Source organism: Anopheles stephensi, chromosome 3, assembly GCF_013141755.1.
Source record: "Anopheles stephensi strain Indian chromosome 3, UCI_ANSTEP_V1.0, whole genome shotgun sequence".
NCBI classification, from domain to species: domain Eukaryota; kingdom Metazoa; phylum Arthropoda; class Insecta; order Diptera; family Culicidae; genus Anopheles; species Anopheles stephensi.
This window is the reverse complement of record NC_050203.1, coordinates 2,779,670-2,807,500: the sequence shown is the minus strand read 5'-3', so window position 1 is coordinate 2,807,500 and position 27,831 is coordinate 2,779,670. Positions and strand designations below refer to the sequence as shown.

General features: G+C 48.2%; 5 protein-coding genes and 1 long non-coding RNA gene across 15 annotated transcripts in view; 5 read left to right on the top strand and 1 right to left on the bottom strand.

The window, feature by feature from the left end:
- LOC118512950 overlaps positions 1-1,624 on the top strand; it is a 2,126-nt gene extending 502 nt beyond the window's left edge. The window contains exons 2-3 of the long non-coding RNA XR_004906376.1: positions 435-1,029; positions 1,122-1,624. This is a non-coding gene — a long non-coding RNA (uncharacterized LOC118512950). The remainder of the gene's footprint in view (positions 1-434; positions 1,030-1,121) is intronic.
- Positions 1,625-1,945: 321 nt separating this feature from the next.
- LOC118512948 (C-type lectin 37Db-like) lies at positions 1,946-3,199 on the top strand. The gene is made up of 2 exons (XM_036058167.1): positions 1,946-2,664; positions 2,742-3,199. Exons 1-2 carry the CDS (start codon positions 2,530-2,532, stop codon positions 3,123-3,125), a joined length of 519 nt encoding a protein of 172 aa, XP_035914060.1. The 5' UTR covers positions 1,946-2,529; the 3' UTR covers positions 3,126-3,199.
- A 151-nt stretch (positions 3,200-3,350) lies between these two features.
- LOC118512949 (C-type lectin 37Da-like) lies at positions 3,351-4,245 on the top strand. The gene is made up of 2 exons (XM_036058168.1): positions 3,351-3,663; positions 3,748-4,245. The coding sequence occupies exons 1-2, from the start codon at positions 3,526-3,528 to the stop codon at positions 4,123-4,125; spliced, it is 516 nt and encodes a 171-aa protein (XP_035914061.1). The 5' UTR covers positions 3,351-3,525; the 3' UTR covers positions 4,126-4,245.
- A 47-nt stretch (positions 4,246-4,292) lies between these two features.
- Positions 4,293-5,176, top strand: LOC118512947 (C-type lectin 37Da-like). Its single transcript, XM_036058166.1, has 2 exons — positions 4,293-4,588; positions 4,770-5,176. Exons 1-2 carry the CDS (start codon positions 4,445-4,447, stop codon positions 5,145-5,147), a joined length of 522 nt encoding a protein of 173 aa, XP_035914059.1. The 5' UTR covers positions 4,293-4,444; the 3' UTR covers positions 5,148-5,176.
- LOC118512943 (mediator of DNA damage checkpoint protein 1) lies at positions 5,139-9,524 on the bottom strand. The gene is made up of 4 exons (XM_036058150.1): positions 8,572-9,524; positions 8,312-8,504; positions 6,110-8,233; positions 5,139-5,836 (listed from the first exon to the last, which is right to left on the bottom strand). Exons 1-4 carry the CDS (start codon positions 9,315-9,317, stop codon positions 5,315-5,317), a joined length of 3,585 nt encoding a protein of 1,194 aa, XP_035914043.1. The 5' UTR covers positions 9,318-9,524; the 3' UTR covers positions 5,139-5,314.
- Positions 9,525-9,644: 120 nt separating this feature from the next.
- Positions 9,645-27,831, top strand: part of LOC118512944 — a 138,104-nt gene continuing 119,917 nt past the window's right edge. The window contains exons 1-4 of one of the 10 annotated variants that reach the window (XM_036058152.1): positions 9,645-9,896; positions 10,006-10,264; positions 20,859-21,017; positions 21,386-21,861. In XM_036058152.1, the coding sequence (XP_035914045.1) occupies positions 21,782-21,861 (80 nt within the window). In that variant the 5' untranslated portion in view covers positions 9,645-9,896; positions 10,006-10,264; positions 20,859-21,017; positions 21,386-21,781. Of the gene's footprint in view, positions 9,939-10,005; positions 10,265-12,998; positions 13,215-13,534; positions 13,833-20,244; positions 20,264-20,858; positions 21,032-21,385; positions 21,862-27,831 lie in introns of those variants that run through there. The other 9 variants (XM_036058154.1, XM_036058151.1, XM_036058153.1 and 6 more) reach the window with 9 other exon arrangements.

Here is a 27,831-nt window from a genome sequence, read left to right as displayed (position 1 = left end):
TCGGGGGTTATACCCGATTACGATTTCAAGATTTCTTCTTGATCTTGTTTGGCATTTTAGTAGAAAGTAACCAAGCTCTACAACAACAAAAAAACCCATTCATACGGAAACCTCTGTCGTGTGGTTTTGAAAAGTGAAAGAAGGAAATCCCGAGTCCACCGAAGCACATCGTCCACCTCCCTTTCACTAGCGTTTGACGAACGGCTTTCACACTGGGAGAATGGTCCCTTGGTAACAGCGCCCAAGTTGCAACGCCCGATCGCAAAGCTGCAGCTGATTGATCGATTTGCAGCAGCCACATTGAGGTTATGTGAGCTAGATGATCGGATCGGTGCAACGGGCAGGCAGACGGAGAAGGGGGGAGTGGTGATCGAGCGGCTTTGTCGTGCCACGCCGAAATTGGCCACGTTCATCAAAGTTTTCGTGTTTTACAGCGGATTAACCATCCAACCAGAAATGCCACATGCGCATACACTCTCGCAACGGATGGCAAAACTGCTGGAGGCGCATGGAAAAAGGTCATTGGAACAAGATTCATGCATCTCACCACCACGACGAAGCCGCGAAATTGGCACCAACGGGCAAAGAAGGGCTGCAGAAATGATCGCAATGCGGGGTGTGTGTTATTGCATATGCGTTGATGTGTGCGTGTGATACATCGCGGACCCGGTACCGGAACAACGGCCGGCTGCTGCTCCTTCCAGAAGCTATTTTTATACCGGCCGGCATTTTCGCTTGGTTGGTGCGTCGACGTCGCCTTGAGCCAACGTTCTGCTTTTCCGGTTAATCGCCGTCGCCTTCTTTGATGGTGTGTGGTTTGGGTGGTGTACGCTGTGCGTTGCCAATATGCTGACGGAGTTTTGCACGTGTAGGTTTGTCGGCTACACGTTGACGGGGCGTAAGAGTGTGTTGGTGCGGACGACGGACGATGATGCTGGATAACGATGCAGCTGGATGGAAAAGTGTCTAGTAGAGCCGTGCAGGTTAATCAGAGATTATTTTAACTGGTGCAAATTCTGAAAATGATAGGTAAAGCCCACGAATAGTTTAATATGCCGTGTTAGAAATTGGATTATCTACTATCATTTCCCAAATGATTTTTTGTGTATGGATTACTATAGTTTTCAGTAAGCCAGAACTCCTGTTTTCATTAGCTGTACTAGACCTAAAACCAAAAATAGAATACCGGTCCCGGACGTCATCCACAACGCATCCAACGGTACAACATGCACCAAATGACCTCTAGCCGTGAGGAAGATGCCCTTTTCTTTCAAAAATAAAACCCCGAAAAAGAATCGATGATTCGAACCCGGTGTCGGGAGGGACCAAAAATAGAAGAAAGCCCCGTTGGAGTCATTCTCCAACTAAAGATCAAAAAATACAATTAATCGAGCCCCTTGCGTACTGTAAAGACTAACCACGCACCGACATGGTGCAAATTAAGTCTGGTAGAGAACATGGACAGCTAAACACCTAACCTAAAGCCAGTAAAAAGAAGGCCCATCCTCCATTGGCAGTGTTTAAGGATGGAACTGATAATACCAGTTCGCAATATGAACAAGCATACTGATAATTCCCCTACGACGACTGCGATGGGATCAACCGAACATCGTCTTCAGAAATGAGAGTCCTCCCTGCGATTCCAGTCGTTTCGCTTTTAACAATCCTATTACTGGCTCAACTGCCGCAATCCGCAAACACCACAGATGCGGTTTCGCACCGAGTTTTACAACGAAAATCTTTCTACTTTGGCAATATCTTTAATGTAAGTAGCAAGTAGGGGGAGCACGCTTGTAAAGATGTTAATTTCATCGCTTTCTCTTACTTCTGCAGCTTAACTGGCATAAGGCGGCCGCCTTCTGCAGATCCATAGGACAGTTCCTGGTGTCCATCAACAGCCCCAGGCACAGCTGGACGAAGTGATTGGCTACGTGAAGAGAAGTGGGTTTTTCCGCACGGAGAGGAACCTTCAGATATGGACTTCGGGCAACGATTTGGGAGAGCGGAACCACTACATCTGGACGTCTACGGGTGAACGGTTCTTGTTCCGATGGTTGGTCGGCGGGCGAGCCTAACCACAAGAAGGTGGATGACTGCAGGGTGGAGCGGTGTGTTGCCTTCCAACACTACGATATTCCCTATATGATCAGCTATTCGCTAGACGACAGGGACTGTGAGACAGAGTACTACTTCCTGTGTGAATCGTTGGATGGGTAGTGGTGCCAGCAGTACCTGAGATGATGAATCTTATAAATCTCGAAAAAAAACCGATTTTAGTGGAAGAAGTAATTTTAAATAGCTCCAAAAAAAAGGATAGCAGTCACCCGTGCACCACCGGCATATCAGCATAGTGAAGCATCTTCGATCGTAAACATCATCCGAAGTAAGCTAAGGTCAACTCAGATGCGTGTGTGCGTGATACAGGTTCCGTCTAGTGTTCATCAAGCGGATGAATGCTCTTCCGTGTCTGTCTGCGGAAAGATGATGGTCTTGCACGGTTAACAGTGTGCCCGGAACCATAACTAAGCGATGACGAAACTACAGAAGGTGTTCCTGCTTCTTGTGCTAACGGTATTCCAGCTGTCGGCCCAGAGCAGCAGCAGCAGTGACACCACGTTCGGGATCTTCCGCCAGAAGGAGTACTACTTCAGCAACTCGTTCAAGGTAAGCGGGGACGAGCGCACATCGCGCGGGCGATCGCAATTGCTCCTCATCAATATCCTTTTCCGTTCGACCCACAGCTAAATTGGTTCAAGGCGGTCGAATACTGTCGATCGCGTGGTATGTTCCTGCTTTCGGTCAGGAATGCCGAGGAACGGGAAGCGGTGATCGAGTATCTGGACAGTACGGGATACACCAAAACGCACAAATCCCTCTACGCTTGGATGTCCGCCAACGATCTTGGCGAGGAGGGTGAATTCCACTGGGCCTCGACCGGCGAGCGTGTGAACTATATGAACTGGAGCGACACGGAACCGAATGACTACCGGATCGATGATTGCACCGGGGAGGACTGCGCGATCTTGGAGTACTGGGCGGAGGGTGGTGCAAACTACAACTACACATTCAACGACCGATCGTGCGCGCGCGAATTTCTGTTTATCTGCGAAACACTGCCTGCCTGAGGACGGTTTTTGTTGTTGTGGTGTGGTGTGGTGGACCTCATTTAAGACCAAATATACATGGTTGTAACGTTGAAGATGTGCGCCCGATTTTGCTATCTCACTCCCGGGCGATGGTATGGTACCCGGAGGTCAAGGAACAAAAATCCGATAACCCTTCTCTATGTCTGAAGCCGTCAGAGCAACGGAAAGGCCAAGCAAGCAAACTGGTTTTGGGGATTGAAATCGAACAAACATCAACAAAACCTGAATACACTAAGACACGCAGAAGCGCGCACTGTCCGCGGTGCGGAAATTCCACTCGCACGGTGTAATGCATAGATGAGTAGAGAGCCTGACACTATGAGCGTGAGGACAGTGTTAATTGCACATCAGACGTTGACCGAGTAGCAGCGACAGCGAGATGGAGTCGAAACGTGTGGCAAACCTGGTCGCGATCCTGATCAGCTTCTTGGCCGTTGGATTTATTAGCACGCAGACGGACATCAATACGTTCGGGATCTTCCGGGAGAAGAGTTACTACTTTGGCAACACATTCAAGGTGAGCTCTTCGTGAGCAGTTAGCCCAGCACCTTAGTTCTAACGTTGTTTGGTCTTCTTCTCTCACACACGCTCACTCGCACAGCTCAACTGGTACAAGGCGGCCGAGTACTGCAGGACGCGCGGAATGTTCCTGGTGACGATCAACAACGACGAGCAGCTGAACGGGGTGGTGGACCACATCGAGCAGAGTGGCTTCACCAAAACGCACGGCATCCTGCACATGTGGACGTCCGGCAACGATCTCGGCGAGGAGGGCCAATTCTTCTTCGCATCGACGGGCGAACGGCTGACGTACGAGCGGTGGACCAAAAACGAACCGAACAACGCGATGCACGATAACTGCACGTTCGAGCATTGTGTGGTGCTGGAATACTTTAAGCCGTGGTCGATCAACTACACCTTCGACGATCGGCAGTGTGGGGCGGAAAACTTTTTCATGTGTGAAACATTGTACGATTAGAAGCAACTGACGGGGATTGAACTGGTTTTAGGTTTAGCAATCATTAGTGGGAAACAGTAACATAGGATAGGATTATTTTAATTCGAATAAGATATCTTCAGCCTGCCGTCAGCTTCCCGAGCTTCTGCTGCTGGATTTTTTTCCGCTGGTGGGGGTGGGGGGTGGGTTCTTCTACAAACTCGTTTTAATGGCTCGAACGGACGGACGAACATCAACCAAATCTACATACACACAAACGGTTTTATCGTGCTAAAACACATGGCTACGACCCGAACGTGTTAATTGTGTTCTGGCCATCGGACGAGCAGCATCATTCAAGATGGGAACGACCAAACGTTTGGCCCATTTGGTCGTGCTCTTGATTAGCTTCCTGGCGGTAGATTGCATACGCACCGAGGACAGTAAGGACGTTTCGTACGCGCTCTACCGGGAGAAGTCCTTGTATTTCGGAAACTCGTTTAAGGTGAGTGAACAACATTCTCGTTCTGAGTGTGATGATGGCATTGGACACAGTTCTTCGACTGAAATACCGCCTATACCGGATGTCGTCTATATCCGACTCTACTCAAGATAAGAACTTCATGCAAGATAACCAACCCTCTAACCCTGTGCTCGTTGTTCTACTCTCACCCTTCCACACCCAGCTTAACTGGTACAAGGCGTACGAGTACTGCCGGACGCGTGGCATGTTTCTGGTGAGGATCAACAACGACGAGCAGCTGAACGATGTGGTGGAGCTGGTCGAAAAGACTGGCTTCACCAAAGCGAACGACGAACTGCAGCTGTGGACGTCCGGCAACGATCTCGGCGAGGAGGGCCACTTCTACTACGCCTCGACCGGCGAACGGCTGACGTACACCCGCTGGCGGCACAACGAGCCGAACAACTACAAGCACGACTACTGCACGTACGAGAACTGCGTGATCGTGGAGTACCTGAAGTCGATGTCCCTCAACTACACGCTGGACGATAGGTCGTGCAAGACGGAATACTTTTTCGTGTGCGAAAGGCTGTTCGATTAAAACCGGGCATCCGCCCCGTGGTCAGGTGACTTTATTTTGCATTCTTTACGCCCCAGAGAGAAAGAGAGAGAGAGAGTGAGCCGGGTAGGGGCTTCGTCAACTAGCTCTAGTACACATGTATCAGTCTTGTTTAAGTTGTAACCTCGCGCAGTACGTACGCCGTGTTACTACTGCACGCGATACTTGCGGGACAGCTTCTTTACCTTGTTGACGGTAATGCTGTCCAGAATCCACACCGGTGCCACCACAATCTGACCCTCGATCGGTGCCGCATCATTGTCGTCCGGGTCCACCACCAGAAACTTGGCCCGTGCCGCATTGCCCGTCACCTTCCCACGGCAGAGGAGAACAAGCTCGCGCAGCTGCTGCACCGGTACCGGGCAGCGTGGCGATATCCAGAACGGTGCAAAGTCGGTGTACAGCTCATTTCGGTACTGGCTACCGAATGCTTGCCGCTCGCTGCGATTCAGCTGCACGGCACGGGAGAACTCGCTCAGCTCGAACCGTTCCTCCGGCAGCCAACGGCCGGCCTGGTACGACTCGACGATCCATTCGTAGCGTACGATCCACAGGCCGCGGATAAGCGCCCGGAGCAGATTGATCGTGCGGCGGGACTCGAGCGTTACCAGATGGGTGGTGTGGTCGGTGACGTTCGGCTCCACAACGAATCCATCGAGCCGTGCGATGGCCTGTTTAAGGACGGAGCAGTAGAAGAGCAGAAAGCGTGTTTAGTGTGAGGTTTCCGGTAGGAAATGCGTACACGGGTCTAGATTGAAGAACAGCTTTATTGCCGGGAACAGAACAAAAACAAGGGGTGGGGGGGCAAGAGTCTACTAAAACTCACGTGACTATGAACATCCTAAAATCTACCCTACCCTTCCGCGCTACAACTTTTCCTACTTAAAAACCGCCCAAAAAGCTCATCGGGGTTAGCATTAATTGTGCTACTATTGCAGCCGTACCTCCTTCACGAACGCGCTCTGCTCGGAGTGCAGGTTAGTGGTGGCCAGGTACTGCTTCGGCATTGGACCGGCCTGCTGTGCGGCAGAAGCGACGGCCGTATACTGCGAGGCCATCGTTGGAAGTCCGCGTCCCATGGGGAACAGTTGCTTCCGTTGCTGCTCTTCCTTCTCCTGGCGCTGGCAAGCGGCTGGCTCGATCGGCGAGGTGAACAGGGCCGTAGTTCGACGTTGCTTGTTCGATTCAGCTTTAGCTGCTGGTGCTGGTGCAAGGGAACGTCGTTTGGCAGCTGGTTTGATGGCAGCTACCGCCACCGGCACATCCTCTTCGGACGTTTGAACGTTAAACAGTTTCCTTTTCCGCGGCGGCGCTTCGGACGGTGTGGCGGCTACACTTTGCGCCTGCTTTTCACCCGATTTGGCCGCCTTCCGGTAGTACGCATCGAGGGATGTTTGAAGGGCCCTTTGCGAGGGAGGAGATTTCAGTGCAGCTTCCACACTGGCCGCCGCCGCCGCCGCCGCCACCACAACCGGGTTATCGTCCGGTTTGTTCGATGTGGCCGCCGCTTGTCGATTAATCTCGGACAGCCGGTGATCCATAATGTCCATCGTGATGTCGAACACGGTGCGGCGGCGTCGTTCCGGGGCACGCGTTGAGCTGAAGATGAGCGAATCCGTGTACTGCTCTAGCAGCGTCTTGCGCCCGTTTGCGGTCGTCGCCGAAACTGGCGTCGAGCTGGAGGTAGGATTGGGACGGTTTACGATACTGCTGCCATCGGCCGTTGTTACGTGCGATTGGGATGCGTCGGGTGGCGGCGTTTCCGTCACTTCCAGCGGTTCCATTGGGGTGGAGTTCCCGGGTGTGAAGAGCATCGTTTTACGCCTGTTCGTTGCTGTGGTGGAACCGACCGAGGATCGGACCGTTTCGTTCTGTGCCCGAGCCATCCCATCCATTGCTCCCTCGATGGAAGGGATAAAGAGTGTCCGACGGCGGTTTGGAACCAGCTGACGATTGGATCCTTCTTCCGACGAAATGCTGATGACCGTTCCATCGCTGTTCAGCTTTGGTTCTGTTTGGTTCTTTGGAACTATGCTGGACACGTCCATGTCTTTCGGGGAACAGATAGTGACGCGGGCCGGAATGTTGGGAGTGTTCGAAAGCGTCTTCGTGATGTCCATCGAAATCGCCGATAATGGTGGTGTGTTTTCCTCGTTTCCAAACGCAATCGTTTTCCGACGGGAGCGTTTTTTCGCCGCGGCAATGGCCACCGTAGGAGTGCGCACGGGATCCTTTCCGGCAGCTACGATCGTTGTGCGACGGTTCGAAGAAACGTTTGGTGCGTTTGTATCTTCCACCACCTGCTTCTTGAGATCATTATTCTCGCATAGACTAGATTGAATTTTCGTTGGAGGAGAAGCATTTTCTGTTATGGTGGCGTTCAGGATCATTGTGCTGCGTCGAGTACGACCGATTCGTGACGTTGCTGCGCTTTCTTCGTCCACAGCCACGACGGTTTTGCGTCGGTTCGAGTGCGATGATGGCCTTGCAGACACGGCTCCAGCTGTCTCCTCGTCATTCGCCTGTACGATCGTTTTGCGTCGACTTCGAGCCGAAGTTTGCTTGGGCGTATCATCGACAGCTTGTTCCTCTTCCTGGACGTTCATCATTTGTGGGGTAAACATGACCGTCTTGCGTCGGGACCGCGGTGTAATCGACTTTGATGCAGCAAACAATTCACGCCGTGATGGAATTTCGCTCGCCTTAGCGCTTGATTCTGCTGTTGTGGCGGTGGTTGGTGTCACACTGTCCGTTTGATCTTCCTCTTCCCGATCCATCGGTGTCGGGGTGGATCGGAAGCGTTCCAGCATACGCATCGGTGCCGCCTGCAACAGCTCGTCGTACTCGTCGACCGGTCCCTCGGCAGAGCTGTTGATTTGATTTTCGGCTTCAAAATCGCTCAGAATGCGCTCCAGCCGATCGTCTTTCCGGATCCGATGAAGGACAGGCAATTTCGAGGGTGGTGATATCACGGCCACAGTGGTCGTCGCCTTTGCCTTTGCAGTAACATTGGGACGTTTCTTTGCACCAACTGCTTCCTCCGCTCCGGGTTGCATCGACTTTTGACGCTGAAAGAATAAGAGATAAAATATGTTCAATTTGATGCCACAGCGTTTGTAGGTGGTGATCTTGTGTCTGAAACTCACTCGAATGCGCTTGAAGAGATCCGGATTTTCGTACCGTTCTAGGTTGGATATTTTGAAATCGTTTGGATTCATCAGGCAGGTGTGTCTTTTGCATGCTTCGATCCACAGAATGGAGACGATCGGGATGTCCATCTTTTTCGCTTTTTGATACGTTGAAAGCAACCCGTCCTTAAATATGACGTGTGTTGTGTCCCTAAAAATAGAGTGCGAAACGAGTTTTAAAAGATAGCCGAAAATCCTTGTGCAAGCCAACCACTTACCTTAATAATCGCTCGTTCACCTTCGCCCCGAGAGATGCAATGTGCTCCTTGATCCCTTCCGAGCGATTGTCCGTACCGGAGCGTACCTCCACGTACACACACACGTCTCTCATGACGTCCTGAATCGTGCGCTGTTCCTGGGCAAGCCGTTCCTCCGCTGTGATGATGTCCTGCTCGGCGTACGATATATCAAAGTTACCGTACGCGTTACGCTTCGAGACCGAGTTTAATGCACGCACCGCACGCAATCGTGCCGTCGCGGAAGGACTGTTGAAATCGCGCATCAGCAGCTGCATACGGCGATTGGGTTGAGCGGCGGGTGCCGAATCTACCGCCGCCGGTGGCGTAGTGTTGCATCGCATGGCATCCGGCGTTTGGTGCAGCAGATCGAGCTCGATCGGTGTGCTTCTGCCGGATAGGCAGCTGTCGAACGAATCGTCCGCCGTACGCTGTGATTCGGGTGCGTCGGTTGAGTGCTGCCGGAACAGTGGCTCATCGCTTGGCGTCGACAGCAGGCGCATCAGAAGCGTCTCGTGTAAAGTTTTTCTCTTGCCGGGAGTTGCATCGTCAGGCGCCACAGAAGTATCGCTGTGGGTCGATAATGATCGCTGTTGCGGGATGATGGCGGCTGGCGGTGTTGCCGTTTTGTGAATCTGTACCGATGCATTCACTCCGAAACCCACCGAAAGCCTTTTTCGCTTGGGCGATAAAGGATCGCTCGACTGGCCCGACATCACGCGTTGCATTTTGCACTGATAGCGTCGAAATGTGTGCTCATCGATCACAAATCTATTTATGCGTTTCTGGCATTATCACACACTTTACAAAAATCAAAAGTTAGAGATTCTTTGTCCCTCAACAATTCACGCAGCACTCAAGTGGTACAAGCGACGTAATTTAATGCAGCCACAGTACGTGACGCGCTGGGCCACTTTTGAGCCAAACGGTTGATTCTGTCAAACGCGAGCTGTCAAAGCTAAAGCTAAAGCCCGGTTGACACAAGAGGCTTTGTGTTGTGATTAGCAGCATGCGTGTTCGAAGATCGTTGATTTGAATCGAGTGTGCTTTGGCAAGGAGTAAAAGTAAAATGGCGTTTCCATCTCGCATAAGCTTGTTGTTGCCATAGTATTTCGTGTTATAATCTTTAGTTATGTTAGTTGCAGATGGATTGGATCAGAAGAAATATAATAGAAGTAAAGAACTACGTCCAACACACAAGGAAAATAACACAAAAGCAGTCGCTATCATCGTGATCCGTGATATGTAGTGCCTCTTCTCTCTTGAAATCTGTGCTGTCTATAATACAGTAGTGTCTAAGTGTGAATGTAAGTCATCGACCATCATCTTTTCGGTTCCTAATGCTGACGGTAAAAATTAAGCCATCCGGCGGATGTTGTGCCTAGACTAAACATTCATCTTCCTCTTCCTTTGCAGGTCTACCGGACCGTGTTCAAGATGTGTCTGCATGCTGGCAACCGATTTCGTACGAGATTATCTTACCTTCTTCTGTCCTGCATGCGTGCTGTGCCTGGAATCGACCTTGGCACCGAACATGCACCGGCCAAACCTCCTGGGAAGACCGACCGTTTAGAATCAATCAACCGGGTGAATATTTATGAAACAGCTTGCAGCAGCCCCGAAAAATCCATATCATTATCATCGTTCAACCAACCATCATGATCCGGACCGGATGGTAGGTACTCCCTGCTTCTGCCCGAGGGATCTACCGGGGTGTTCTCCCGGGTTGCTGCGAATGCCGCTTTCGCTTTGCGTGGCATTTTGGTGGCATAAAACGACAGCATAAGAAGCTGGCCTGCCTTTCTTCTGACACCTTCTCGGGGGGTATAATTATGTAAACGGTTTGCAGCTCGGCAGATTCGGATAATCGATTAAAAGAAGAACGGGGGAAAACGATCATCATCTATCGAGGTGAGGTGTTTGCTGGAAGGCAAGGAATTTGGTTCGTGCTATATTTTCAGCAGTCTTTGGTGTGTTTGGTCGCCAAGAGATTGATGTTGAAGATCCTGCGATCAAAGAACGCTGTGGAAGATGGGGCAAAGTAGCGTAGTACTGTCTGCCCATTGTAACGTCCCCAAGATTTTTAAGTAACGAGCTGGTGCAAATGAACTAACTTCGAGCTGATAGGGTGTTCCCAAAAGACACATTTTCGTTAGGTGCTTTGGAAGCTGGCTGATGATGTTGGACCCTTAAGCACGTCCCACTTGACTGACGAAAGGTTAAGTTAAACAGCTTCAGCTTTTTTTTGTTTCGTACCGAAAACAACACCAAATTGCTCTCAACTACCTGCTGCTACTGTCTTTTGACCTTTTTCCGTTAAAAATGAGTTTCTAAGCCCCGGTTTCTGGTGCGCCACAATGGGTATAATGACATCTTCAAGACTGAAACGAAAAGTCGAGTGGAGAAAGGGAAGATTTATTGTGATCGTCTCTTTGCGTCGCGAGGCGTTTTGAATATCTTTTGCTACCAGATTAGAATATGATGCAATCCGCGCACAATCTAGATTATCTGTATTTTCAAATCTCAAACGCACCCCCGAATATTCTGTCTCTCTACTCGAACTTAGATCCGGTTACGGTGGTTGCCAGCTCGGTGGTTCTTGCTCTGTTCAATTTTGCGACAGTTTCACATCTTCCTTTCACAATTCGCCACCGAGTGATTGAAGCCGCCCCATTCATCTTGTGGCGTGTTTCCATTCCAAATGATTCATTCAACCTGCGCCCAGCCAGCCAGGAGACCTTGCGTTATTATCCATTTGTCTCGCGTCGACGGTAACATGCACAAGGGAGCCCAAACCGGTGGCCAACCTTCGAACCTGAAAGATGCAACGATTTACGACTTTTTCGCTAAAACAAACCCGGGACAGGCCAATACAGGCAAGTGACGTCGCCGTCGGGGTGTCGCGACTAATTTTCTACTGCCTCACCCGCTGCCACAGCTGACCCAGTTCCGTGGGGTAACAAGCACCGGCACCGGTACGATGACTTCTCCCTGACGATTATAACTATTATTATTATTGCTGTGCCCCGGCCGGAGAGTGTTGTGTCATTTTTTATTGGGTGTGTATTAGGGAGGGATTTCGGCGGTTTTGTTCGGCGGTTATTGTTCGGTTTATGTTTTTATTTGCATAATTCGTAGATTCACAAGAAAGTAGTCAGCCCAGCGCCTGGTCTGGAAGGGGTTTAAGCTGGAAGTTAGGGTACGCATGCCAACGCAGATTTTGCAAACCGTTGCCATTGCCATGGTGACATAATGCGATCTGGCGGGGTCACACAGAAAGGTGCACGTGTTGGAATTGGATGCTGGATGGATGGATTGTGTTATCTTTGCTTTGAATGATGATTGATAAGACAGAGCTGTCTTAGAACGTGTCTACTTGCGTGCTGTAGAATTGTAGTATTACTTAAGAGTCGTCCGAATGACATCATTTCACAACATTGAATGCATAACGATGGATCTGAGTCTTAGGTGGCTCTTCTCGACTGATGAATTTGGAAGATCGAGAGGCACTTCTTGATGAGTGGCTACAGCCGATTAGGTTTTCAGGGGATCTCTAAATCTACAGAAAATCTAGAATTATCAGCTGCCAGCAACCCAATACTCTTTTAAGGCCATAAAATTCACCTTAAGTGAATGAGGAAAATCCAGTGGTCAGGCAACCTTATCAATCCCCAAAGGTGATACAGATACAGCACAGATGTTACGACATTAGTCCAAACTATGGAGAAGATCCTGGACACTATACTTTGTTGGAGGATATCGTCAGTCATTGTCGTGAGGTCTGTTTCAGATATATCTGACTGGCACTCCAGGAAGGGAAGGCACATTTTTTTAAGAACGATTCTTCGAGGAATAGTTAGTTGTCACAATTTTGACTAGGAATAAAAGCTCTTTCTCAATTTCCAATCGTACATTTGTTATTAGCTTCCTTCAAAGAGTCAGCAGTGAGTGTTTCAACGATGGTACAAGAAGCGTTTCCGTGCGTAGCTTCAAAGAACGGGACTGTTGTTGTTTTTTGCTTTTCTTCTGTATCTCTGCCCAGCTGGAGTTGGTGTAACCACCAACAGTTAGCAGACATGATCGAAATGCATGTTCGCGGTTTTAGAGAAAAGAAATTATTTACCAGACGATGACGGCGAGCTCTGTGAAGGTGTCGGCTCGAGTAGACGCAATGGCGCAGAGAAGGAGAAGGCGAATAACGCACCTCGTGATGGCCGAAGCATTCATTCCCCTCACTGACGCGTGCAGACCGAATCTCCCACTCTCTGTCTCGCGCCGTATACTACCGTGCCTGTAGTGAAGTAGTTCGGTAGTAGCGGGGGAAACAAACAGGCACCGTCAAGTCGACGAAAGCTACCCGAAATCGACGATCGGAGTGTGAAGTGATGGTGTGTGCGCGCGCGCACCCGCGTTCGATCGATCATCGGGAACCCCGTCCGTTCAAACAAGCCCATTCCGTTGCTGTGAACGCGTGAGGCGCGTTCGGCTGTGTTGTTGTGCGTACTTCCTTCGGTTGTCCTCTGCGAGAGTTCGAGTGTTCGAGTGTGATCCAAAGCGTACCCCCACAACAACGGGTCACATCAGCGGCAGGCAGGCGGAAAAATCTCCTGCACTCGTGCTTTCGGGTTAGTGTGGCTTCGATGTGTTTCCTATCTATCTGGGGCTGGGAAAATGGTGGTGACTTTCCGCTTTTCTTCACGTGTTCTTACTTGAGTTGCAAATTCTGAAGTCAGTGAAGGGTAACGAACAAAAAATTGGAAGTTGCCGTTAGGTGTTATCAACCTGTTGTGAAATACTTTTGTGCAGTCCGATGCAAAGTTGGTGGTGCTTATTCTGCAAAGTGGCGTGAAACAAGTGCAAATCTTTGTGAGATGAGCAAATGTCTATTAGCGGAGATCTCGTCAGCAGTAAGTGAGGAAGTACACGTCGAAGAATAACCGAAACCCTTGGCAAAGTTTGAGGATGTTCACTTTCGGTTTTGTCGCTTACCCGCACTTACCCGATCGGTGCTGATATCATCGTCCATTCTCTGCGTGATGAAGTGTTCCGTGGTGAAGTTAATGTTATACGAGCGAACCTAATCGAATTTCCGTTCCCTGGTGATTTTCGAAACGGGCGGGGAGCTTTGTTTTAATAAGCCACAAGCAGCACTTCCGTTGGGCGAAAAACGATCGCAGAAATAATAACAGTTCGAACGGAACCGACCAACGTCATGCTTCGAAGTGTTTGCGACCGGTTAGAAGGTAAGCATGGCCGTACTAATATGATTTAATTTGGCAAGTAATCGATCGTAAAAATGTACCAACTGGTCTACACGACCATCGCAAGCGATCGTAAGCGATGCATGCGATACAATATATGAAGACATTCATATTTTTGTTTCAGACTTGCGAAAAAAGGTTTTTCATTCGGTTGTGCTGGACAAACCGATCCGTTAGGCAAACACAATCAAAATAGAAGAGGAGCGCAATCGATCGATTCGGTTCGATGCAAAGAACGTAGCCGTTTGCCATTTTTTTTTCGAGCCCATTCGTCATGTTGCAACGGCCGCCAATTGGACTGATTTGCTTGAATGAGTTTTGCATGGACGATCGTCTTGGTGTCTGAATCGACAGCACCACCCGAACCACACCCGAGGAGAGTAGCAGCAACAAAAAAGGAGGCTTTCTTCACTATTTTCACACCCCGTGAGGGGGTGGCCGTTACTGATGCCAGGTATGCAGTTGCATTTGCGATTACATATTATGTGGGGCTTCGTTTTTTGTTTGTTGTTGCTGGATGATGATGATGGTTTGGTTGGTTCATATATGTGTGCGCTCGTTCTTCGATCAATCGATTGAGGAACATGGCCACCACCACAAGCCCACGCATGGTACAATTTAATTGATCGGTAGACACAAAATGGACACGGTTACCTACCCCAAACAAAGTAAAATCTACCGAGAAGCGAAGGAAACGGTGCTCTTCATTACACATCCCTCCCAGTGGGTGGCTTACTGCAATGCAACACCACCCTGTTAGCATGTCCACCACATGTGTCAATTTGTGTACTTTTTGGCAACCATCGAGCGCCTGTCTCGAAACTGGCCGAAACTTTGCGGCCTATGTGTGGTGTGCCTTCACTTTCCCCCGAAGCTTTCCGTCGGTCGGGTTTCGTCGATTGATTTTCACACCGCCTTGAAACGGAAAATTGAAAATTGACGCACGCACTAATGGGACGGCGGGCAGAACGAAGATGTGCGTGTTTTGCAAACCGAGACCCAATCGATCATCCTTCGACAGCCGTTCGTGTGCGACCCGCGCGCGCACACTCGTTCTGTGGGTGGCTACTTTGCCGTGGGTTCCGCTTGGATAACTCTCCGACTTCAACCTGCTTCATTGCATTAGAAAATGTGCGCCTTACCCTTCCTCCCGGCGGGAGGGAGTGTGTAAGAATGCTGGTCTGCTTGCGGGTTCTTCCGATCATTATTGTGTCGAAGTGTCTTTGAGCTACCAAACCCATCGTGCACCGTGCTGGGTGCAGCTGCCGCGTGTATGTGGTGCATTTAAGCTTGAAGCATTTAAAAAGCGTTTTTGCCCAACCTCTGCCCAAGCGTTGGCTGCGACCGTGTGAAACTGGAGGTGTTGCTGGGGTTTTGTTTGGAGAAGCACTGAGATTAGAACTTTAGGTGAAGCAAGGGGAGGGAAAGAGCAGCAGACTGGAGATTGGAATGCGATTGAAAGCGAACTGCATTTTTGCAATTTGTTGTCTTGAAATGATATCGCACGAGAAAGAAGAGAATAAATAGGATCGTTCGGTTGGGTTGGGGATGTCTCCAAGTCCAACTGCTTCGTATGATAATAACACGTTACAGCTAACACTAGGTGTGTTGAAGTCGTCAGGTCACTCTGATGCAGGGAAGTCTCTTCTTAGATATTTTTTTTGCACTAGTATAGTTATAATTCCAATCACCTGTATGAAGAACACGTTGAGCCAAAGGCAAAGGAGAACGACACTGGTGGCCAGAGTTCCGGTGTTAAAAAGCAAATAAATACTGTTGACGCTTTTTCCGTTAGTAGCTCCTCGCCGTCTCCACTGAGTTGCACTTGAGCGATACAAAGTTTGGCCCGCGAAATTACCACCCAAAGAGGAAAACTATTACTCTAGAAATGCGATTTTTGTTTTGTCCGTTCCGATACCTCATGGTTCACAAAGTATGGAGGGCACCAATTACACGCTACCAAATTACGACCGTACGTACCAGGTAGGGCGTATGTACCCGTACGGGGGATTTCTTTTTACCGTCAGCACCAGCAGCAGGAAGGAAATCCGCGCCTGACATAAGCCATAAATCAACAACGGTCATAAATGTAGCTACCGAAGTTGTCGCTTTGCTTGAATCACCAATAAAACACACACACACACGGGTGCGAAGAGGGCGGAGGGGAGAGGTGAATTGTGACGGTGTACTCCACCCTCCTAGCCACCCCAAACGCCGTTCCAATTCATCGACCATCGTGCGCGCTGATGGCATTTTCCGTGGCTTCCCCAGAAATTGAGGTTAGTTTTGCTGACCTCTGCGCGAGGTCATGCCGGGAGGTGTTTAAAGGTGTGTGCGAAAATAAATAAACATAAATTTATCTAGCCAAAAAAAACGGAAAAGCCTTCGCGGACAACACCCATTTGGCATTCCACGGAAGAAGTGTGTGGAATTGTTGGGGTGAGGCATTTCGGTGCCGATCTTTTCCTGTTGGCAGTTTTAAATAATTTTCTAATGGCGCGGTGGGGATTTGATTTGCTGCTGCTTAATTAATCATTAATTTGAGGACTCTACCGTGGGATCTTCACAATATAAGATTTGGACTTCTCTTATCATGCGAGACACATTCAGGCGGGCTGTAGAACGTCCAGCTCTTCCAGTGCCTCAGAATGCATCTACATAAATTCTAGATAACACAGGCGGAGGACCAACTTCGGAATTGATTTGGCGAACGCAGGATGTTGTGGCTGGCGGCACGCAAGACTAACGCCTCGCGCTGAAGGCCATGAAGGTATTCGATGTGCTTCGAAATGGACGAATTAAAACTAATTAACGGAACACCGAAACCAAGACAAAAGCCTTGTGTGCTTACCGACCCATTTGGAGTTAAAGTTTTTACGGCTATTTGATTCTTGTCGCTCTTGTTTTTACTTCTGCCAGCACGGTTCATTGGCGGCTCACGGCATTTGCGATGCCCGCGCGTTGCTAATGTCGTTTGGTGATGACGGTGTCGATTTAGCTGCCAACGTCCAGTTTTGGTTTGGAGAGTTTGTGCAACAGAATCGGATATCGCTAGTTGCCGGCAGGGCAGCTCGCGGTGTGAAGCCGTTTTTCCGAGCGGATGTACACCGCCACCAACCGCACCGCACGCGGCCAGCCGGTTGGAGATTATTGAGTCTGCACGCGGTGCTAACGCCTTCCGGCAGTGGTGGATGTGTTGGCAGCGATCGAGATGAAGCCTTTTCTCGGCTGCTCGGTTCATCTTCACCTTCGTGATCGTGTGATCTAAAATTTTGATTTTCGATTATCGTTGAGCTTACGTCTCCATACGAGGCCGTTGTGTGTGTGTGTGTGTGTGTGTTGGTCAGGGAAAATCAATGAAGCCGTGGAAATTGAATCGCCTCAGCACACATTAAAGACGACCGTCGATCGATCAGTACGAACCTGCGTTGAAGGGTTTATTAAGGGTTTATTAGGCACCAAATTAAAAGTCACTGAAATAAATCAAACAATCCGATTATCGCAGCTTCGTTCGTTCGATTGATAGTGTTATTTTGGCCACCGGTGATGTTTCTCCAAGCTTACGCAATGCTCGATGGGGATGCACGGGAAGTCACAGCAGCATATGTGGAATTCGTTCGCCCCGATCTCTCTACCTGCCCTGCTGAAGTTCAGTTGGTTGGGCCGCCGTATTCGGAACAATAATCTCATTAATTGGAAACCTTACAACACGGCACTCATCTGCTGCAAAATGTCATCAAAAAACCATCAACAAAAGACCCGACCATAATTCGGTTGGTGCGGTCGCTGATTGACCCGAAAATTGACACAAATAATCGAACGTATCGGGCGCAGTCATTGGGGATCGTCTCCACTGTTTTTTTGACGATCGACTCAACATCGAAAGTAAGGACGCACGGTAGTGTGTCGGAGCAAAAAACTAAAGACTCCGATAGTGCGTCCTTGGCAAAGTTGGTCCGGCGTTGGACAACATGCATACTCGTCTCCCGGAGGGTGATTATGTACGCGGATAAGCCTCGGACATCGGGCCACCAAAATCCCTTCGAGCTACCATTTGTTCCACATTCCCTTCCCTGGAGGCCTCTGAGCCACACATGGCTGAGGGAGAGGTTCCGTCGACGGGATAGTGGAGAGGGGCGTGCTGGCTCATGGACTCACGCAATCCGTACCGATTGGACCAGTTTGACCAGCGGGTTTTTCGATGGGACGCGCGGCAAGCGCGTGTGTTGTGTATGGGAATTTTACAGCCTCTAAGAGTGCTGTGTGTGTGTGTCCGTTGGGCAACATGACAGGTTGCAACATAGCAGTGCGACCAAGTGGATGTGCTGTTTTGCTGGAGCTCTTCTCGTTTGGAAGCATTTTGCTCCCGGCGCTTATCTTCGGTAGCCGAAGTTATCGTGCTGGGTGTGACAAAATCTTCACCGCGACAGGTGAGATCACAGCAGCGGCCGAGCTGCAGGAGGGCTACAGTACTGCATTCTAGCAGTGACTCAGAACGAAGGTTGAGCATTTGTTTCTATTTTTGGAGTGTGTTAGCTTCGCTTCTCAGGGCGTTCGGGTCGGTAGTTGAAGTTCAGGTCGTTTAATTGGTCCTTCTAATTTGACAGGTGTCAACTGTCATCAAGGAATGATAGATGATGTACTACTGAACGGATACTTAGCACTGCAAAACGCGTTCAATGGTTATATACGAGACGTTTGATCTATAAAATGTTCTTCCTAATGTTGTCTTTAGCTCCACAATTTGTTTTCTGTTAAGCTGTTGGCAATCTAATCGCTTCGCTCAATTGATGATACGAGTTCGGGCAGATACATGCAACAGATTTTAACTTGCACAGCGTAAGGATATTCTAACGCGCATTTAATCTTTACCCTAATGGTGACAGCATCGGTGTCTGCAGGGTACAAATCGTTCTCGGTACTACACCATCGGCATCGGTGTCACCTTCTATCTGGCTCATATGTGTCCGGTGCAGATGTGCCGTTTGAAGCTGTCCTCTGATGCGATTGTTACCGATCGGTGTACTTGATACGCCACCCATCGGACACATTCGCAAGGCTTTAGCTTCAAACGTACGGGGTGATAGTCTCTTGTCGCACGCAGTGTTTCTCTTTAACACGTTTACGTTCTCCGTATGCCATCACACGTTGGAGAAGTGTGGTTTTTTGTTACTTCTTAACTGCCGACCGCCATCGCCGCCCGCAGCACCTTCGTTTGGGACGATTTTCTCATTCGCTCGATTCGCACATCGATATCGATTTCGAGCGACGATATAAAACGATAGCCCATGGGGACGAAGGCGATGACAGCGTGTGTCCCATATGCGCGCGGGGAAGGGCGCAAAGGGCGAAGGCCGGTCGTGGAGGACAGCAGTGGTTGCTTGGGATGTTGGAGAAGGTCATGTCTTACAAGGCGCTTAATTGTTACTCTCGTTTCATCGTTGGATGGTCGGCCCGAACTGTGGCGGGCGATGACGATGGTGGCGATGATGTTGTAAGGTCATGAGAATCACTCGCAGTGGAATGGAAGGAACTTCCTCCTGCGGTTGGGTTGGGTCTCACAGACAGAGGGTCGCTTGGGATGGAGAAGCAAGCAAAAAACACATGACGACAGTACGATCGTTATAAATATGCATGATTCTGTTGCAGTTGCCTCCGATAGTTGTCTCTTGGGAGTATACCGTTGAGCTGAGATAGAACCAAAGTCGAGTAGAGATTTCTCAAACTTTAAACTTGGAATTTTGTAACTACTGATTAAAGAAATCATTATAATGACATCAGTGGTAGATCACTTAAACATTGAGGACTAATCCTTATTGGGAGTATGAATCATCCTTTGTAATGGGAGGGATTTCTTAAAGCCCTACTTCACAAAATCCCAAATTTTAAACACGTTTTTCCCCAACCAACCATTCTTCTCGACACCGAGTTTCACGCCCACTCGTGTATGTTTATTCTTAATGGCATTTCCTGTATCTCTGCCTGTACCTTTACCTCAGCATAGCAGTTCGCTTAATCTATGGTAAAAACCCGCATAAAAAATGTCCACTTGTGTTCGCTCGTTACAGGCTCAATCTGCAGGCTGAGGGGCTCGGACATTTGATCTTGCTCTGAAATCACAATCCCGTCCGGCAAGATGGTTACGAAAGTGGGCTTAGATTCGTACCTGACTACTGACGACGACTGCTACTACGCGCTTTGTTACGATAGCAAGTCTCATATTTTTTTGCTGCCATTTCGAAAGTAGTTTGGCTCGCGGGGTTCAACAAACTGTAGCCGACCGGACACCGTACCACCTGGTGGCCAACACTGGAACGCTGGTTGATGAATTGGTTCGCCACCTGTGAAATGGTTTCTTGCAGTAGCACCGTGCTTTGCACCAATCCTGTTTTGATTTGCCTGGCAAATTGAGAGTAAGCTAATTTCGCTGTAAAGTTCTTCAACAGTGTCGCAATGACTAACCATTCCTAGAATGTAATTACTGATTGCTGATGAAACGTTATGACAAATGAGACATAACAGCGTCCACAGCAGAACCTTTGCAAGACAATTCCGAAGTCAAAGTCCAACGACTGCCGCTGACAGGAAGGCTGCGATCGTTAATCACGCCGAGGGAGAAATGATGTTACAATACTAATCGATAGGTTTCATATTGTTTGATTTTTAATTTGCAAACTAACGGTGTCTGCCTCCCGTAAAGGACGCAGCACTGTGACGTAGGACAGTAGTTGCACATGGCACAATCATATCGTCGGCTAATTAATATTCCAGCAGTTCCGATCATGAAGACGAAGCACTGTTGTAAAGGGCCGAATGTATAATTTGCCGCGATCGCCGTTGTCTACTTCAATCACAAACACGCTTACCTACCTTCCCAAAGCGTTCCGAAGTGACAAAGCAAAAATGTTTGCATTCTTCCGTTACTCACCGTTTAACATTTTGAGCGGCTCGTCCTGGTAGCATCTCATCATCAGCTCATGTGGTTCTTCGCTTCTTGTCTACTTTCAGCCGTCGAGGATTGCGGATGCGGATCGGATATTTAGGCCTTTTTGCATTGTCAACCTCCAGCAAACCGGATCGAGATCCGATGGACAGAGCAAGAGCAGAAAAACGGACAAGTAAATCGAATCGAAAACAGGATCAGCGTCCGATCGCCCGCCGAAAGTGGTAAGAATAGTGCGGTGCGTGGAATGGGGAGTGCTTTGCGTAAAGGCCAAATACAGGTGCAGGCTGAGATTGGCCTGGGTTGGCAACAGGGAAAAGGAAGCAGCTGACCGTGGCAGAAATTATGATCTTGACTGACGACAGTTGTTGCTGAACCGCTTCGACCGACCGATCGGCATCGATATTCAGTGCGAAAGCGAGGTTCGTCGCTTGCGTACAGGCGTTGAAGTCTTTTGTCGTGGTATGCGATGTACTTTTGTGTGTTTCGTTTAAATTATTCTCGGTGTTTAATTTAATTATTTTAAAAGGTTTTTGAGTTGCTTTTGCAAGAGTTTTAAGTGAAAATAGTGTTTTTAATTCCCTTTTTCCAGTTTTAAATGTGTAAAATCTATTCTATTCTATCGAAAGTGAGTCAATATAAGATAGTGCATTCTCAAGTGCTTTTGGCGTGCTGTGTCCGACCAGGATAACGCGCAAAGGCCATGAGTGATAATTGAAAAGAAAGGAGAAGAGAGAAAAAAGCATAAAGTGCGTAGAGTAGTAGTACATCTTGAGATCTTTTTGTGCGTCAAAAAATCTCCAAAGTTTTCCTTATTTTTGGTTTGGAAGTGTCGATAGTGATAGTGTTGCAAAGTTTGTTCAGTAAGTGATAGTCGTTACAGTGGGGGCACTTGCCAAACCTAGCTAGCTATTGAAGCACCGTTTACCGAGAGCGTCCGTGCGTTCTGCTGTGTTAGGCGGGAAAAGTAACACTCCACGCGATCAAGATGGTGATGTCGCTGTACCGGACTATTAAGGGCCACACGGGCACGTACAAGCGGAGGAAGAACCGCGAACTGGAAAGAAGGTAAGTGACGCTGTTTGCGTTCTGTTTGCAATCTAAAGGCGCAATTGGATCGCTTAACCGGCCTTTTGGGTTGTTTGTCCCGACCTGCGATCAATTGATCATAGAGTCATGAAAGTGAAAGTTTTTCTTCCAAGTTGTGTTGCGGGCCGATGGAGGGTCAGGCATGATGTTTCCGGTCGCCATTCATCCGATTATTGCCGCATCAGTGTGGCGTAGGTTATGGATGTCTGGATGAGTGGCATTTTGATTTGAATGCAAATTGGAAGTACTTTACACGAGAGTGGTGGGTTAAATTAACCGGCAAAGATGAGTTTAAAAAATTATCAATTGACCATTAAGCGCTACTTGAAGGAACGGTTTATTGAAAACACGGGGAAACATAATCACGACTCCGTCCGTGCCCGAGAAGGTGTTAGAGGGCGTGACTTGTGCTGGGCCGTGTAGCCTGGTGTTGGGTAATCATGCGAAGGGAAAGCCGCGCAAGACGGAGGTATGTGAATTTTTTGGGCCTTCGACCTGACCGCAATGCTGCGTGCGTGTGTGTGTGGACGCGCGTGCGTGTTTTTTTAGCGGACGAATTATGATCGTTAGTGATGAGCAGGCCCACACGACGACGGCACACTGGTGCGGTTCCCAAGTGAACGTGTTTCCGGTGGTCGGTTCCGAAATCCAGCCAGCTAGCTTTTGGCGGTCTGTGGAATGGGACGCATCCGTGCGCGAAGTATGAACCACCGGCACAAAGTGCACAGGGAATGGCGGCTAATAATAATGAAGCTTGGTAGCAACGTTAAATAGTTACAAGGTACATTTATGAATGTTTCAAACGTTGTTTGAATCGTTGCTTTTCACTTTACGGCTTTAGTTCGTGGATCGAATGCGTTTGTGTGTGTGAGTGGAAGGGTGTTTGGTGTAGTAAAAGACGAACATCGCAGTTTGTTGGTTATGAGGGTTTGATTAAATCAAATTAGTTGTTTTAGTTAGCCACCAGCATCCGGCAAGTTGGTAAAATTAAACAACATCATGTTTTTGCGATAAAATCGCGATCGGTACCGTGTTGACATTAATGTACAGGTGATAAAAACAGGTGTTGAAATGTGCGTATAATCAATTCAGAAAGTGATGGATTTAAACAGTTTTCTTTGAAATGTCGTGGAAGATGGATAACAAGTCCGTTTTGCTTTTGAATTTTCATTCAGGATATTTATCTTTCATCTGCTAGAAAATGGGGAAAATATTGTTTTTCCTTGATTTATTTTCTTTCGTCCAACAAATTGAAACCTAAGCTACATACATCAAGCAAGAAACACGATTATGCAGACCACCCAGGCTCACATCGCGCTAAACAACATCACTGATTGGATGGCTGGAGTCGGGAAGAATATTTTCCCACTTGAAAATGTTGATGCTCCTAATACGCGAAATACTTCCGAGGAAAAACAAATTCACCTCCACACGATCGCCGCCCATCGGTATCGGTATCGGTTTGCCTAATGATCTACGGTCAACCGTAAATAGATCGTGTGTGGTTTTTCATGCCAACTTCAGCCTAATGTGCGTGTGGTCCCTGCGACCATCAGCTGCGGTACTTGAATCTGTTGCGATCTGTCAGATTGAGGATCTACGAGCGTAACGAATGATGTCTGATTTCTAGCGCCTGAGGTGTACATTTCATGGTAGAAGTTTCCTCTGTTATGCTTGCGGGTGAGCTTGCATTGCAGCCCACTCCACTCCGGTTCGGAAACTTCTCCAGATCCTGCGATCCGCTTGTTTATTTATTTATTCTACTGGTAGGTTGGTTAAAATTTCATTCGAATTTTTCAGCACACACAACAGCAGGCAACATTCCTTCACACCACTAAGAACATGCGGCAGCTATTGCGTCGATGATGTTCTTACCCAGGACAGTGTGAATGGTACAAATTCCATCGAATGCTTACAACGCTTTGTTTCTGCTGCATCGAGTGCGCTAGCGTAGTAACGTACCTGGACAAATTCTTACAAAACTCCCCCATTGCCACCTGAGCGCGACAACGATCTGGCGACAATGTTTTGATCGCACAGAATCACCGCAACAGCCTGCACAGCTGGAACATGCTTCCTCGTGGTCTATTCTTATTGAAATGTGTAGATCTAGATCTTTACTGGGATAGCGATGATAGGGGTAACGGAACGCGGGTCGAACGGTGAATGTGCTGCTCACGACTTCACATTGGTGGTCAACAAACCCATTTCCCTGGCAAACAACCCACAAGCAACGGCACTAGTAAGATGTGGGCCATTTCCACGATTAGAGCTTGTCATTGGGGGGGAGAATATTCCAAATTTTATCGCTTCCTAAATCGAACGACATCCACATCGCTTGGGACGTTAAGGAAGAATGTTGTTGCTTGCGAACAGGAAGGAATTTTCTTCCGAAGGACAAATTTACGACCCACGGGCTCAGCATAAATGAGCGTGTCAGTGCTGCTTCGGTCGTTCAAGTCGTCACAGGAGTATGGCAAGTATCTAAATCGCACATGTCGTGATTTGGGAGGATTATATGATGCAGTCATGCGCCCATGATCAACCAAATGATCGTGTTTATTCAAAAATATTACAGAGGATGATTTTTTTTCTCTTCCCAGCTTCAAGTGACTTCATGGATGGAGGTTCCCTTCCCGCGTAGTGGAAGGTTGATACTACTGACATGTTTATTTGTTCAATACGCTGCCGTAAATATCGCTTCATTGAGATCTAGCCCAACACCCACTCAAAAAACGCCGCACCGTATATTACTCATCCAAGGCCAACGAAAGATTTCAACGGTGTCGGAAGCGACGAACGTCATCTCGTGCGCGTGGTAAAGAGTGTTTTGGGCTGTGCAAAGCACCTACCAAGTAACACCGTTCAGGATGGGATGCTTTGTAATGAGACTGTCAGGTGACTGTGTGTGTGTGTGCACAATGCGTGCGGAGGCGGCACTTGACTCAGCAGCTGGTACTGCAAATGTCATAATCATCGGCGCGGTGCCGAATGATCGGTGATTGCACAAACAGAAAGAGCATCCACATTGCCGCAGTAGATATGTCTCTGTCGGCTGGTCTGATCGAGTGCATTGGACTCGCCTTGCTCTCCACCCACACGATGATTACATTTCCACCCCGGGTTGTAATGAGCCCGGTGGTCAATTTAACGCTCGATTGGGGCGAACTGTTCCGTTTTCGCTTAAAAATTGGCGACTCCCCTTTTATGAGCGCTTTTAAACGCTTAAAAACGATCGAGCGGTCTCGTCTGCAAACGTTTATTTGGTCGCTAATGGAGCGCTAATAGTTTCAAATAATTTTCTATGAGTCGGCAGCCACAGATAACACAAGATCACACAACCAAACAACGCCCCATTGCGGAAGCATTGCTTCAACCAACCATAAACAACTTCGGGTGCGATTGTTGGGTAGGGGGGTTTCTCCTCGGATGTCGGGGGCTCGATTTTCTCTGCCCGGCCTCAAGAAGGCCGATAAGACATAGTTGGAACTGGAGCTGAAAGCATTACATTTAGAAAACGATTTAAATATCTCAATACCAGCTTCCGTTGCAGTGTGAGCGGTTTGAGTGAGAGTTTCGCGCCTTTGGTCGTATGCTCGCGGCTTGGCCAAATAGGGTGGGATGGGTGGAAAAGCTCAGCCAACGGAAACGATGCCAAACTGGTGATTGGCGAGTGTGTTTTCCTTTATCTCGGTTTGTTTTATACATACACACACACACGCACACCGTCGAATGTTTTATGCTGGACGAATTCTTTCTCGCAGCGAAATGTCTAACCCACTGGGAGAGTGGGGAAATTTGTATCGAGAGTGTGTTGTGTGTGTGTGTGTGTGTGTGTTTGTGCTTAGTTTGCGGAACGTTTTCGGAAGCCGCGCAAAAACACTATCGGCCAACGAGTGGAGAGTATCTATTAACGACGGTCCAATTTCGTGCCGGAACAGCTATTATCGACAGCAGCGGCGTTTTCCGATCGCAAATTGCTATTGACGGGGCCTGAGCCTGATCCAAACGTGGGTTTATGCACACAGCGGGAAAGAATCTCACGTTTAAAGGGGTGCTTTTGTATGCATTTCTGCCCGGGCCCGGGTTTCGTTTAACTATTCCATCAATTTAACTTGGCTGCCTTGGATGGAAGGTTGTTCTCTGCGATAAGAGAGCCTTTCGAATGCGGCATCATAATTGAAAACAAAGTAAATTGTTTAAAGAGAATGCAGATCTAATATTGGTTTGCGTGTAAATAAAAATTGAAATGTGTTTGTGTGTTTCAGTGAAAATGAAGCAAAATGAATGAATGAAGCGTGAAGCAAAACAAAAGCAGAAACAGAGGGGGATCGTCGCTTATTCGTATTTGATTCAAAAGATGTTTTCTTTAAGTACGCAATAAGCAGTAATAATCACGTCAAAATAGCAGTAAAATAAATTAATATTAATGCCAATATGATAAGAACAATCGCAACAGGAACATTAAACAAGATACGCTATACATCTTGTTAGGAGCTATTTGATAAACGGCGACTCAACACGCGTCACAAGATATATCGTCCGAGCGTTCTTATTATGCAAGAATAGCACATAAACTTACTAATCCCGCTCGCCCGTGAGAAGGCTAGGATAGGTTTTCAATTGACAATTTGCAGCAAAGCATTCTGTCTGTCGTCGTAAACAATCCGCTCGTGGAAGTAAAACAAGCTCACGGGGGGCTCATGTTCAATTGCATATTGTTTATTGGCGAGAAGCGTTAATGCGGCTTGAGCTGATGGTGAAGAGTGATGGTGGAGTGGGCCAGCGCCAGATGACTTCCTTTCCCTTTAATGCGGCGGCTCACCTAGATTAGCGGCCGGTTGGTTAGCAGACATTTTAATACCAAATAGCCCAGCAGCCGCCAAGACCTGTTGTATAAGACTTTCAAATGGGTATTATCTCACATTTGCGGAGTGTATTATTGCAAATCCTGCGTAAAACTTGAATTGAACCGGTGTGCGTTCAGTAGGCAGTGTTGTATTTGCTTAGGTCAATCGGATTAGGGTAAGTTGTAGGCAGCGGAGCAAGCAGTCGATGTGTGTGCGCAAACGTACTTTACAAATTGCACTGTCTCATAAAGTGTTAAATGAAAGGAGAGAATGATACATTTATCTGACTAGTGAACTTGTTGGCTGTAAAGTTTCAAATATAGGATGATGAATTTCAATCAAATTTATAAGAAATGTTAAGATGTAATTGATGATAGTTATTTTTCTATTACATTTTCCTCATGCCACCCTTAACATTCGACTGCGATCTGCTCAATTAGCAGAATATTACTGTGTTTTGCCATAAAGAAAATAATCAGAGATGCATTTGGCACTCCTTGATTCATCCTGCTGGGCTCGGTATGACCTTCTGCCACTGTGACATTACTGTTCAACCTAAGCATCAAGAGCCTACAATAGAAATAGAAGGTTCGTCGCTTGCCTACCAGCGATGGTGTGTTATATTTTTGCAGCGGAACGTACCTCACATTACTCGATCTGGTCAGAAGGATAATAAATAAAGCTGACATGCGGCAGAGGAATCGATGGGACACTTGATCCGAACGTGTGTGTGAGTGTATGTCGTGATGAGGTGCATTGGGGTGGTTCGCCGAGGGATCATCCACACAGCGGATGAAAAACCATTAGACAAGTACCTACTCAATATGGCCATCGATCGATTGCCTCGCGCTACAATGTTGCCAGCCAGAGCGAGGTGCAACGGATCGTTTTTATTATTAGCATAACGTGTCGTCGTGCGCGAGATGTCTGGTCCGTACGAGTGTTCTAAACGACACCGTAACGGCCGCGGCGATCACCCGCGTAATTGCTTGTGATTCAAACCGTTCCGAAAGATAATTAAGTGCAGCGCAAGAAGGAGAGTGCGATCAAGGCCGATCGGCTGCGATCGAACGGTGAAGATGATGTGAGGAGTTTGTGC